This window comes from Abrus precatorius, unplaced genomic scaffold (assembly GCF_003935025.1).
Source record: "Abrus precatorius isolate BTA unplaced genomic scaffold, Abrus_2018 Scaffold9, whole genome shotgun sequence".
Classification (NCBI taxonomy): Eukaryota; Viridiplantae; Streptophyta; class Magnoliopsida; order Fabales; family Fabaceae; genus Abrus; species Abrus precatorius.
The window spans coordinates 29,493,856-29,507,288 of NW_020874439.1; the positions used below are offsets into that span (position 1 = coordinate 29,493,856).

The 13,433-nt window shown below is 27.0% G+C and overlaps 1 protein-coding gene across 1 annotated transcript; it reads left to right on the plus strand.

Annotated features, from left to right (window-relative positions):
- Positions 1-9,745: 9,745 nt before the first annotated feature.
- On the plus strand, positions 9,746-11,026 carry LOC113849917 (FCS-Like Zinc finger 2-like). The gene is made up of 2 exons (XM_027480168.1): positions 9,746-10,291; positions 10,470-11,026. Exons 1-2 carry the CDS (start codon positions 9,996-9,998, stop codon positions 10,654-10,656), a joined length of 483 nt encoding a protein of 160 aa, XP_027335969.1. The 5' UTR covers positions 9,746-9,995; the 3' UTR covers positions 10,657-11,026.
- Positions 11,027-13,433: the final 2,407 nt, after the last annotated feature.

Sequence of the window (13,433 nt, forward strand, 5' to 3'; positions counted from 1 at the left end):
AGAGAGAAATCCCTGAAATCGAATCAGCCACTGGAAAACGAAATAAGTAGAGTGAATGTGAGGACGAATGGAGAAGAAGATGGAGCTAGCAAGTAAAATCAAATAGCCTCTACACGTAGAAGCCTTCGTCCATGGAGCTATATTAGGATTCATCACTCCATGCAGAAGCATGATATAGGGGGAATCCTAAAAAACCCCTAAAACTTCCCTGTCAACTTCTCACAATATACATTCATACACTTCTTATTTCGTTTAACAATTTTTTATAAACATTCAATTAATTAATATTTTATTAAATATTTTTATTTTAATCCATAATATATTTTCAAATATAAATAAATATTAAATTTAAAATTACAATTTAAATTGATTCATTTATTGAAATTTTATATACACAGTTAACATATTAATATTATATTATTCAACATTTAAATTAATAAATTTAATATTTATTACTGTTGCATTAACTTTTTCTTTTTAAGTGATCATATGAAGACCTCTGAACTTTAATAAATATACCTTTTAAATATAAATTAAAGTTGAACATTATGATTCTTATGTTTATAATAATTTATGGATAATTATTCATTTTTAAACTTACTATCTTTTCATAAATTTTTATTATATGAATATTAATTAAATTTAAGTTTCACTATCATTTTTAGTCTAAATGCATCCTTAACATGATTAATAACCGAGGCATGCATTTCTTTATATTAGAATTAGTAATACAGGTTAATCTATCAGGTTGGCTAAAAAATATTCATAAAAAATAAATACTTTGATCTTAAATTTAAAGGGTTAAATAAAATTTAAACTTTTTACTTTGATTTTGATAAAATTTGCTGTTCATGCATACATAGTGCGAGCCAATTCATACAGATTTGGTAGCTCACATTACTATTTTCTTCCATCGAATGAAAAAAAAAATGATGAATTGCCAGATCAGAATACATAAATGTACTGTCCACATAAAATCGAATTAAACTAATTTTTTAAAAAGCTAAAATATTTATAGGACACTTTAGCCTAATCTGCATAAATATAGCTGCCCACTTCAAAGTGGATGGGAACAGATAGCTCAGAGCCTCAAACGCTGTACTCCACAGTGGCCACACGTGTCTTCTTAAACGAAGCTGCACAGAATCTTCTTCCTCTGTCATTAAAATTGTGGAATTGATGAACTGTGCAGAATCTTCATTTATTGTCTCAAAAGTTAGTATATTGGTTAATTAATTTGCGGGGAATAAAACAAACCTTAGATGCCCCCTAATCCTAGAGTTACAATCCTCGAAGAAAAGCAACGAATTTTTTAGTAATATTTAAAACAAAGAACAGGGTGCTAAGCAACAATAAGAAAAAGAATGGGTCCCAAAACAAAAACCACCATTGCCATGAATATGTACAATGTATTCATAAACCTATGGGTTGTTTCGTGTTACGAGACATGCCGGTGAGAAGGAAACACATATATTACTGTTTAATGCTTTTAATATTTTTTTTCGAAAGTAAAATAAAAGCTCAAGTTAAAGGAAAAAAAATGAAAGTATCGAACCCAGCATTCTTTTTCTTCGAAATTTGAAATTTCAAAGTTATGATTTGTTGATGGTCCCAATTAAACAGTTAAAGAGAAAAAAAAAATCGAATTGCGAAAATAAGTTTAACCCAACTCATCTATTCTCATAATTTGCCTATCTTAACGACGCAAATAGGAATTTTAGAATTCGAATTTTGCTGACCCATATAACTTGCAAAATTAAATAACTATTTTATGAATTTAATTTTATGATTATCAATTAATTCGTCTTGAACTTAAAATATAAAATTTTTCTTATTTTTAATTAATATTTCTTATTTAATTCTTAATCAAGTTGACCTATTAACCCACTCTCAAAATAGATAGACTATTATTTTCAACTAACCTTTTAAAATAAAACAAGTTGACTTGACTTAATATTTTACAACACAACTACAAATTGAGGTAAGTTAACTTATTCTACTGTCCTTAAAAATGGGTTATTATATTTATACCCAAAAAAAGTAGAGTGAAATGAATGGAGAAGAAAGAAAAGTAAAAATGTGATGAAAAAATATGTAAATATATGACTGTAAATTAATTGTAATTATTAAAATGGAACAATAGGTGCATTATAAAAATATGAAATCACGTATTTTTGTAATTGTTTAGTTTTTTTTTAAAAATATTTTGCTTTTTATATTTAAAATTTTGATTTTGGTATTTTTTTATTAATTAAATTTCACAAATAAAAAATCAATATATGTTAGTTTAGTAGTTAGTTACATTAATTAAAAAAATAAATACTAAAAATTCATAGAAATGCAAGAGCTAAAATTTAAAACAATAACAATAATAATGAAACATATAAGCTTTTCCACTTTTCCTTTTGTGGTCAGATGATTGATTCTTATTCACAGTGAACCTTATACATTAAAGTATCGCTAAATTGTGCTACGGTAATTTTTTACAAACTGTGTTCGGTAATTTTGAAGGAGAGAAAATAAACAGATCGAAGAAAATAATAAATTGAAGAAAATTTAGAGATTTTTTCTTCAATTAAATAAAATTATATATATATATATATATATATAATCTCGTTCGAACAAATAATTAAAGTGTGCTTCGGATTTCTTTTTTCTTCAAGTTGCAACAGCGTGTTAATTTCGAGATTTCAAAAGATTGGGGAAGAACGATTGTTCATTTATTGCGATAATTGACTATCAAATATAAAATGATTAAAAATTAATGTCTATTGTTGCCCTCGAATATTTTTAATATCACTGCATATCATTGATTTTAGTATAAATATTATTTTTATCTGGAAGTATGAATTGACTAATAAATAAATTAAATTAAATTATAATGTCAGTAATGAAAATGCATTTACCATACAATATAAAAAAATATCATCAAATAAAAAATTGTGTATATACACTATTAACTCAATTATTAAAAGGTTTGATTAGATAACAGTTATTTTTTTAGTTTATGGTAATATGTGATTGAGTAATAATGTAACAGACCTTTTACTACTGCATAAATCAAGCTTTACTAAAATAATACTGAGATTATATCTTCAATCATGACAAAAGGCCCCGGGGGGTGGGGGGTATTTCGATTGATTGTTAAAATTATTTAATTAGTATTTTTATTAAACACTTTAACTAAATTGCTTAATAAATAAATAAATAGTTTTATATATTTTCCAATTTTTAAATAATATATGTTTTTTTATGTCTATTTACTCTAACTATCTGAAGTGCAACCATTAGAAAATTTCTAAATGGATTTAAAAAACAAATGATGTTTAACACTCGTTGTATCCACGGGCGAAAAGGGAGCAGTGATGATAACAATTATATCTACTAGCTGTGTCCTAAAAATGCGAGAACTTTTATTCTTTTTTTCTTCTCTTTTTGAGCATGTCACAAAGTAATAATTAAGAAAGGTCCACTTTAAAAAAAAGTACACTTTAATATAAGCATATTGTCACTTCAATTAGAGCTCGGTTATACATAGTTTATAAAAATCAAATAGTGGAAGCCATTACTTCTATGCCAATGTGCCATTTCTTCTATATGCATGTGTACTGTACCCAGTAGTAGTATTGCTCTAGAATTAAATAATGCATGTTAGTGGTGTAAATTTGTTAAGGAAAAGCTCGTTTTTCCTTTTACTTATTCTGCAGTAACTTTATGCAAAAATTTAATGATTAAAGATTACATGTAAAGAACTTCTAAAACGCAATAGCAACAAAAATTATTGAGAGGAATCGGTGGAACAGTGATTATATGTCAAGAAAAAACAAACAGATAAAATGGCAAACAAAGTAACTACATTAAAGGAATGATAAAATAATTGCATGAAGTACACTGTCTTACAAGGTTAAAAATTTACACGGGTTCAATGTGTTTATTGTACCTGGTTTGGCATGTCTACTAAACCATTAGGAACCCTTTGTTTTTATGAAACTAACTCAGTACTAGCAAAGTGGTGAACCATACCAAGTGAATTAATTGCTGTGTAATTGTTGAGTTTTCCATCATTTTGAATCGATCATAATGATTCGAGGGATCTTGACTCTCAAGTTACTGAAAATTCTTTCACATCGACAAGCATAATCTAAGTTTTTAATCTCCCAATAATTCGTCCAAATATCACCATCAAAGCCCAACTGTTGTCTAACGACACCTCAAAATTATAATTAATGTGTACAAATTTCAATTATGTTAAATCATCTATCTCTTTCAATTGTTGTGAGCTCATCGTTTTTCTTTCACTACTTTTGCATAATTGTTTCTATCAATACTTGTCATCAGGTTCCTATTCTTCTGAGATTTTTCAGAGTTCTAATTTTCGTTGGTAGCTTCTCTATGTCCTCATGTTACTTTTTCTATTGTCTAGAATCTTAAGCGGAATATATTCAATCTTAATTAAAGTTTAGCAATGTTGGATTTATTTATGAAAACAAATAGCAACTTCTAGTCTTTGGCTTCTTCTTGTGCAACTAATCGAGACATCTATACAAATAAATCATTGACCAAAAGTAATCGGACGATAAACCAGTCCTAATTATTTAATTTCACATCAATAGTTAAAAACTAATATTATTTTTTTATGTATGTCTACTGACATGTAATAAAATAATAATAAAATTTATTTTTTATTAAAAAAATATAATATTTAATATTATTAATATATTAAATTTACAATTTTTAATAAAAATTCAGTATACACGAATTTTTATTATTTATTCTTAAGCATGTACATTAAAAAAACTAAATTAACATTATTTGAAGTAAATATTGATTATTTATATAAAATTAAATAACTAATACTAAATTATTGTATCTTTTTCACAGGATATAGCTCCTGGTCTTTGTCTCCAAAACCACATATCCCTCTTGTTAGTATGTTAAGTTACAGGGTTAGAAACCTCAAATACTTAAATGGACATAAAAGGGTTCCTAGATGGCTTCAAAGCTTGGAGGGTTAAGGAGTCGTGGTTTATTTACAGCATGATTGTTTTACAGAAAGAACTTTTCTTTCTCTGTTTTGCAAAACGATCACATATATAGGAAATTGGATGCATTGCAATTGACAGTCATTTAAACTTTTAATGAATGTTATACTACTTCTAATTTTATTTATAAAGAATTATAAGAAATAAATATTCATTTTTAAATACATTATTTACTTAAATATTATATACTTATTTATTATTATTTTTGTGTAATCAAAATATATAGTTACTTTATGTCCATATAAATAGACATGTTCATTCATTTAATATATAATATCATTTAATAATAGAAATATTTTTGGAACAACATATAAATTAAGTATTTCTTTTTTATAAGTAAATCAAAATTAGTACAATTAGTTAATAAGAATATATAATAAATATAATTTTTAGATTAATTATTAGGTATAGTAAAATTTTACTGATATCATCTTTATATAAAATAAAATTTAAACATATTAAAATTTTCAATATATTTAAATTAAATTTATATTTTATTTAAATATTTTCAAAGGGTGAAATTTTTTTATCATAATGTAAGGTGGATTTACTACTACCAAGCTGCTTATCACTCTAACTAACTTCTGCCAGAAATTAATAACACATTTAACATAATAATTTAATTGAAATATTATTATTTGATATGAGCTTTTATAATAATTTAGTTCAAAATACGTCGTGTGTTTTTCAAATAATTAATGTTATACAAAATTTTACACAATATAACAATGAATTAAAATTAAACGTTTAAATATTATTTTAAAAAGAAATAATCTTCCATCGTTTAAAACGCTAAAACTGAAACGAGATGGTAAACATTATATAATTAAAGATAATTAAAATTTAAACATATTATCATAACCTTTTTATATTATTCTCTAAATAAAATGGAGAGTTAATAAAAAGAAGACTCTAAATTTCAATTAAAGTAATATTAAATAAGTTTTGCTCAAGGATTAAAATTAAATTAAAAAAAAAAGATATTTACTGTATTCCATGGGTTATTAAATATTATACATACAAATTACGAAACTTTTAGTTGATGTATAATTTTTTATATTTCAACTTTAACATATTTATTATATTCTATTTTAAAAAGCATGTTAGATTAAAAAATGATTTATAAAATATATAATAATATAATTATTTTTAACTCAAATTATGATTAATTTTAAGTATTTAAAAGTAGTAAGTATTTATTAAAAAATATTGTATTGTGATTTGTGTTTTTCATATATTAAATGATATTTTTGAAGTTTATTACTTTTATTTTCTCACTCTATTTACAAAATCATTTTAATCAAATCGTATAAATTTAAAATTGAAAGTAGTTAAAAAATTAATTTAAAAGAAGGTTATTGTAATACTTTAAACTTATCTTTGTTTAAAATAAACTTTTATTATCATGTTAAATATAAAAAGTTGTAACATTTTAAATTTATAAATTATAAATATTATACAGAAATATTTATTTTTTAATTTTAAAAAATAATGTTATATTAATGATCACCAAAATTTGTTAAATATCTTAAAGTCAACACTAAAGACTATGTTAATACGTGTATAATAAGTTATTAACTTGATTATTTATAACTATAAAAAAAAAAAAATTATTTTTAAAATTTTAAAATAATAAAGGTTTAAATCATAAATAAAAAATATTAACGAGTTAATCAGAAAATATAAATGTATACTCATTGATATAATTTTAAATATATTTTAACATGATTGTTTTATAAAAAAAAAAAACATTATCTTTAACTTTTTTAATCAATATCCTTAAGACACAAGTTACTAGTTAGGAAAATAAAAAAGAAAAAAGAAGCGTCTGTATTATTATTTAAATACTATTGATAATACTAATGGAAGAAATAAAATTGTGAATTTGAAGGAGGTGACATGGTATTTTAGAAATGCGGAGCGAAGAGCAGAGGTTGTAGCACGTGGCAGTAAAAGAGTATTACATGTGTTGGGTGATGGCACGTACGAAAAGCACACGTGTAGAGCGGTGAAACAATAGGAGCAGCTGGCTGGGGCAGAGTGGGGAGTAGAAACTAGAACTGGACGAGTCTTGGGGAAAAGTGTTCTGTTCTAATTTGTCCTTTGCGTCCAATAAATAATTAAATTGAAAATAGACAATTCCCGAAAAGTCCACAAAACCATGGAACAAGGCCACGCCATGCATCATCATATCGAAAAATCATGGGCTGGGGGCCCAAAGCGTCGATGGTATTGGGAGAGTGGGCCCACGCACACCAAAACGACAAAAGAATATTAGTATTTATAAAAGTAAAAGGAATTTATGACGTCACGTCAGGGCACTGGAGTGGAGTGGAGTGGGAAGCAAGGTTTGGGGAAAAAGCGAAACCGCGGGTTTTGCTCTTTTGGAGTGCCTAAACAATTCATCCCTTCCCACTCCCCTCCAAGGCGCGTTATCACACTCTATAACAGTTAATATTATAAATTCTTATTTTTAAATTTCAATTAATACAAAATTATCATATGATATAAATAATAAAAAATTTGTGTATATAGGTATTTATAATTTGCTATTGAATTTCAATTTAGTTTCAAAAAATACACTTTATATATAAAAAAAATTAATTAAAGGCAATTTTTAATATCAATTTGCGATTGATTTTCACCGATTATGGATGGATTCAACCAAATTCACCAGTTTCTTTTAGATTAAATGAGCAGAGACAATTGAATAGTTTTTTATTCAACCGGTGGAAGTAGTTGGTCTGATTTTATTTTCAAAACTATAAGCTAGTAGTGTTAATATATAGAAAAATGATAAAATATAGAGTAAATTAAATAAAAAACAGCAAACTAGGGAAGAAAATTGACCGTTGAGGGCTCCAGAATCCTTTTCCTTTGCGGGATAAAACGGAATAAAGCACGACATGTTACTCTGCGAATCTCTTCCACCACCCTAAATGCCCTTTTCTCGCTACAAAAATATAAATATCACAATTTATTTTCATGGAAACCAAATATATCGTGTAAAAACGAATATCTTGTTATTATGCTGCAGTTTTTTTTTTTTTTTTTTTTTTTGTAGAAATTTCAATTTTTCCCCATCTTTTACTATTTGTCTTATAAGAATTTAGTATTTTAGCATTTACTTAGGATTCATTCAACTTTAATTTGGTAAATATTTATTTAAAAAAATAGTTGTCAAAAAAATTAATCTGTGTTTGAAAGTAATACTTTAAAAGGATTAATTTTATTCAGATAATACTACAATTACTTTTAAAATAAGTCTAACTATATTTTTTGGGACAATGTAAGTATGTTTTTACAAGTTTTTTTAATTCTCTACCTAGAATTAATCTTATTAAATTAGAAAGTTAATTTTTTTAAAGATCTTTAAATTAATCATACTAATCACACAATGAACTGATATAATTAAAAGCACTTACCACTCTACAAAAATCTAATGTTGTTAATAAAGATATAATTTAGACATATCATGAACTCTTAAATTTAAAACTAGAACCAAGTTATTGTTATACTATACTCAAAGGTGATTAATTGTAATGAAAATAGTTATTTGTAATTCAAAGTTAGCATTAATTACAATATTAACAGATCAAATTTTAGAACAACGAAACTTTAAGATTAGATTTTTATGTTTAAAAATATTATTTTGGTCGTAAACAGATAGACACTTAAAATAATCATTTATAACATTTATTTTTAAAATTTGGTTTTGAAATCACTTGGAGCAACATAAATTGTCAACATTGCCAAACCTGATTCTTTATTTAAAACAATTTTTATTTATAAATACATCTTTAGAGAAGTTTTTATTGAAAAATGGAAAAGAAAATATAGTTTTTAAATCTTTTACGATATGCGGTGAATGTGTATATTAAGGGACATAAAATGCAATTTTTTTTTGAAAAAATAATTTACTATTATATACATATATTATTACATTTTTTTATTTTCAAACTTTAAAATCGTTATATTTTTCATAAAACTACAATTATTGTTATTTACAACGGAATTGAAGGCGGCAATAAATAAACTTTATGTGATTTTTTAATGATCAGAGAAATGTAAACCATTCCTTGATTTTGATGGCTTTGTTTTACACTCAACTAAATGCGAACATGGCTGTATAAATAACTTTTCTTACACCAAATTTATAGCAATAAAATTTGTATAAATAACTAACAAATAAAACATTAAATAAACAAATAGTAAGTAAGATTTTTGTAAAGTGCTTTTAGTTTTTAATGCATATTTTTCTGATTAACAAAGTAAGAGAAAAAATAGTGCGTAGAAAATGATAGAAAGTTAGGGTGGTGTTTTAATTTAAAAATGAAGATTTGTGAGAGGTGAGGCCCCATGAAATTGCTGGGTAAAAAGTACACTAGGACCAGGGCGGTGTGTCTGTTACGTTTACGCGCATTGCACGAGTTTGGGCCCGCACTTTTCTAACCCTCCCCACATCAATTTTGATTTTTGAGAGAGAAACTCGTGTGTTTTGGTCCAATATTGGACTTGGCACTCGACAAGATCTTTCTCACCTACGAAACAAACCCTTTCTATCACCTTTAAATCACAATAATGCCACCCTCTCAACCATTCAATCCCACCTATGTAATTTCCACCAACATTACTGGCAATTATCTTTACCCCCAATCATACAATTTCTATAAAAATAATGTTATTTTGAACGGTCTTGATGTAGGTTGTTTTAGCCAATGGATTCACTCTCACGGATTCCTTGTAAGCAAACCTGCCGCTGTTTATACTTATAAACATCTCCCTCTTGTTCCATACCAATTACCAAACCCTTTCTTTATCATTCATCACACTTGCATTGCACCTATCCCCTTTATAAAACCATCTCTCACCACTTTCTTCTACACTCCCCACTCCCCACTCCCCACTCCCTCACTAAACCCGTAACATTTCAGCACCAAACCCAAACCTTAGATGCACTCCTACGCCTCTACTAGCACAAAACCTTGTTACTTGGAACAGGACCACGGTTTGGCTTCCTTAACAGACATGGACGCTGGTCATCGTGCCAACAGTTTTGTGTCAAGGTCCATGACCATGGGTTATGCTACCTCTTACAACAGAACTAGTTTCAGGAACCTTTCTGTTTCCTCACCAAGATCCACTAGATTCTACGACGCGAGATTCGAAGATCACCACCCCCACTTCCTCCAATCTTGCTTCCTATGCCAAAAACCACTTGGTGACAATAGAGACATCTTCATGTATAGGTTAGCCACCCACAGCAACCCTTCTTATTATTAACACATATAACTCACAACTTATTATCAAAATCAAATTTTTAGTTGGTTGCCAAAATATCCTTTTGGCGATGTGCAATTTTTTAATAAAAAAATATTTTTTTTGGGGTAATTGGTTGTGAATTAGATGTTGTTTGAATTGTTGCAGAGGGGACACGCCTTTCTGTAGCGAAGAGTGCAGGCAAGAGCAAATAGAGATAGACGAAGCCAAAGAGAAGAATAGAAACCTTTCTTCATCGATGAAGGCTTTGAGGAGTAAGGAGCAAAGAAAATCTGTGTCGCCAAACAAGGCCCAAAATTACTCCTTTCGTACGGGGGCAGTTGCTGCGGCTTAGGTTGTTGACGGGTACATAGGATTCCTCGAAAGACAAGAGAGGAACGGAACTTATGCAGTGTTCCCGGAAAAGGAAAAAGAAAATAAAAATTGTGACATAAAAAGGAAAGTAACAAAGGGAAGTTGCGAGTTTTACTTTACTTTTATATTTCTTTCCAGGAACAAGGGTGAAGAGAGAAGGGATGGGTACAGGGGAATTTTGTGAATGTAGCTGTAAATGGTATACGTATTGAAAAGTGTGTTTGCTTCCAGTGGGAGATCCTCTCTACCAAATCACGAAAATTCATTTTTCGTGTTTTTGTTTTTCTCTTTCCTTTTGTAGATTACTCTCCCTCGCTGAGTTATGGTGGTTGTGCCAATATAGTTTCAGTTTTTCAAAAAGGAAACTGAATACAATGGAAATTTTCTTTCTCTTTTCCCAGCCTGTTGCTTTTTTCTTCTGCCTTTCTTTTGGAGTTCTTTGTCCTTTTGTGGGATTTAATAGTCGTGTTGATCGTTCTCTCCCCTCGGTTTATTTTTCTGATATAACCTGAAAGCTTATAAGCTTATCTCTGGTAAGTTCTACGTGTTGTAATTGATTTAAGTCTTTTAACATTTAATAACTAATAATCATATGATTTTAAGACGTAATTATGATATAGTTAATAGTAAACTATATTTTTCTCTCTTGAAAGATGATGTACTATTTATATATTTCTGTTCATTTTAGCTAACAAAATTAGGAAAGAAACTTATACCCTCTACTTTTTCCTTCTAGAAGATTTTTTTTGTTTTTCTCCAGAAACCCTCATGTTGAACAGTGGTATATTATACTAACATGATCCTTCTTGCAATATGGCATGCGGAGTAACAATAATCCTATGTTTAGCAACACAAATCCTAGCAAAAACATCCTTCAGGTTCTGTAATTGGTGAATGCACTTTCCAGCTATAAGTATGATATATGGGGAAGGTAATCCAATCCTCAACCTCTCCGGCGAGTGTTTAAAATGCAAACGAGTACATATTTTCAAAAAAGGTTCGATTACCTTTTTTTTTTTTCTTTAATTTAGTTTGTGCTAGATCTTCGGTTTATTTTTTATTTATTTTTAGTTAATTAAGTTTTTCTATTTTTATAATTGTAAATTTTGGTTCTTTCTTTAATTTGATTTTGTTTAAATTTTTATTTGTCAAAATATTTGAGAAATTTACATTAAATTTACTCTGTAAAATAATTTGAATGTTTAAAAGTTAAAAATTAGTTTAAATTAAGATATGAAGAATTATTTTACATGTGAAATCAGCGTTTGAAGTTTTTTTATATATTTTAATTGAAATTTAATGGTTATAGAAAAAATATGTTTTAAAAAAATTCATTGATCTAATTTATTAAAATTTAGTTAAAACATTGAGAAGATGGGTATTCTATATAAAAGAAAATCAATAAAAAAAGATTATATTTGCATAAAATTAAAAATATAGGGATTAAATTAGTTCAAAAGCTTTACTGAGGAATTAAAATTATACATCTGTTAAATTAAAAAGATTAAAATATAGTTAAATCTTTGAAAAAGACACACGTCAATGATGAATTGGTGATGTTTTTTAATCTTTAAAAGTATATATATATAATAACTGTAAAATTCGTCTATAAAAAAAGGTTATACACAATAATACATATAATATAATTTTAGTAATTCTTTATAAATATCATAAAAATCTGGTGCAAATGGGAAAACAGAAGCTTGCTTGCATTGTCTTATATGTACGCATATATGGCAAATGCTCTGTCTGAACTTGGATAAGTTATTTCATCGTCCCTTTCAAGTAAGCTTGTTGTTTCTGATGAACTTTACAATAGATTAAGAATGGCTAAACAATCTAGATATCCATTATTTAATAGATTGCTTTTCTGAACCAGTAATCAGTATTTCCACTGATAAGGAAAAAGAGGATGCTATAAATAAAAAATGTCGCGTCTGGTCCTTAAAATTATGTGAGAGGTATTTTAGTTTTGAAATATTAAAATTTCTCATTAGTCTTTGATTTAATAAATTGATGTTCACTTTAATCAACATTTAATGTAAACTAATAATAAAAGTAAAGCAAAAGAATTAAAATATATAATTTCAATAAACTCAGATGTCCAACTCATATAATTTGAGAGAGTAATTTAAGAATTTATTCACTACATTAATCGAACATCTAATGTGAGATACTGATACGAGTTCATAGACAAAGAAAAAAGATGATAAATAATAATTATTTAAAGATATTCTTATTACGTTGGCCATGGCAACAAATACTTTACCTTTTTTGTTTGTTTGTTTCTTTTTTTAGTTTTCTTTTTCTAGTCAAATAACAACATTTTCTGACTTTAGGTGTTCCTGCCATCTTTCTTGATAACTCGCCCTCATCAGCATTGACAGTACATGTGGTGGGCCGTGGCCCATCGGGCTTCGCCTTTCGTTTACAAATTCGACACGACAAAAGTACGTCATGTTAAAAAAAAAAAATTACTTCAAGTTTTTTTTTTTTTTATATATATAAAAGCATTACAATAGTATGTGAGGGTTGGTTTTTGTAATTTTTTCACACTCTCATTAATAATAATTTTCTGTTAATTTTTTAAAAAAGTATGTTTATGATAATAAAAAATCGTTCTCAAATAATGCAACAATTCTTCTGAATTTTAAATTTTAAGAGCTTGTAAAAATATGAAAACTTAATTTTGGAATTATGTTTAATAACATAATTTCAGAAACTTAACTTTTCCATGTATTAAATGAAATTATTATT

Excerpts from the sequence above, each read along its gene's own strand:
- LOC113849917 (XM_027480168.1), top strand. The coding sequence starts at position 9,996 with ATGCACTCCTACGCCTCTACTAGCACAAAACCTTGTTACTTGGAACAG. Across the intron at positions 10,292-10,469 it reads AGAGACATCTTCATGTATAG|AGGGGACACGCCTTTCTGTA; the intron begins GTTAGCCACCCA and ends GAATTGTTGCAG.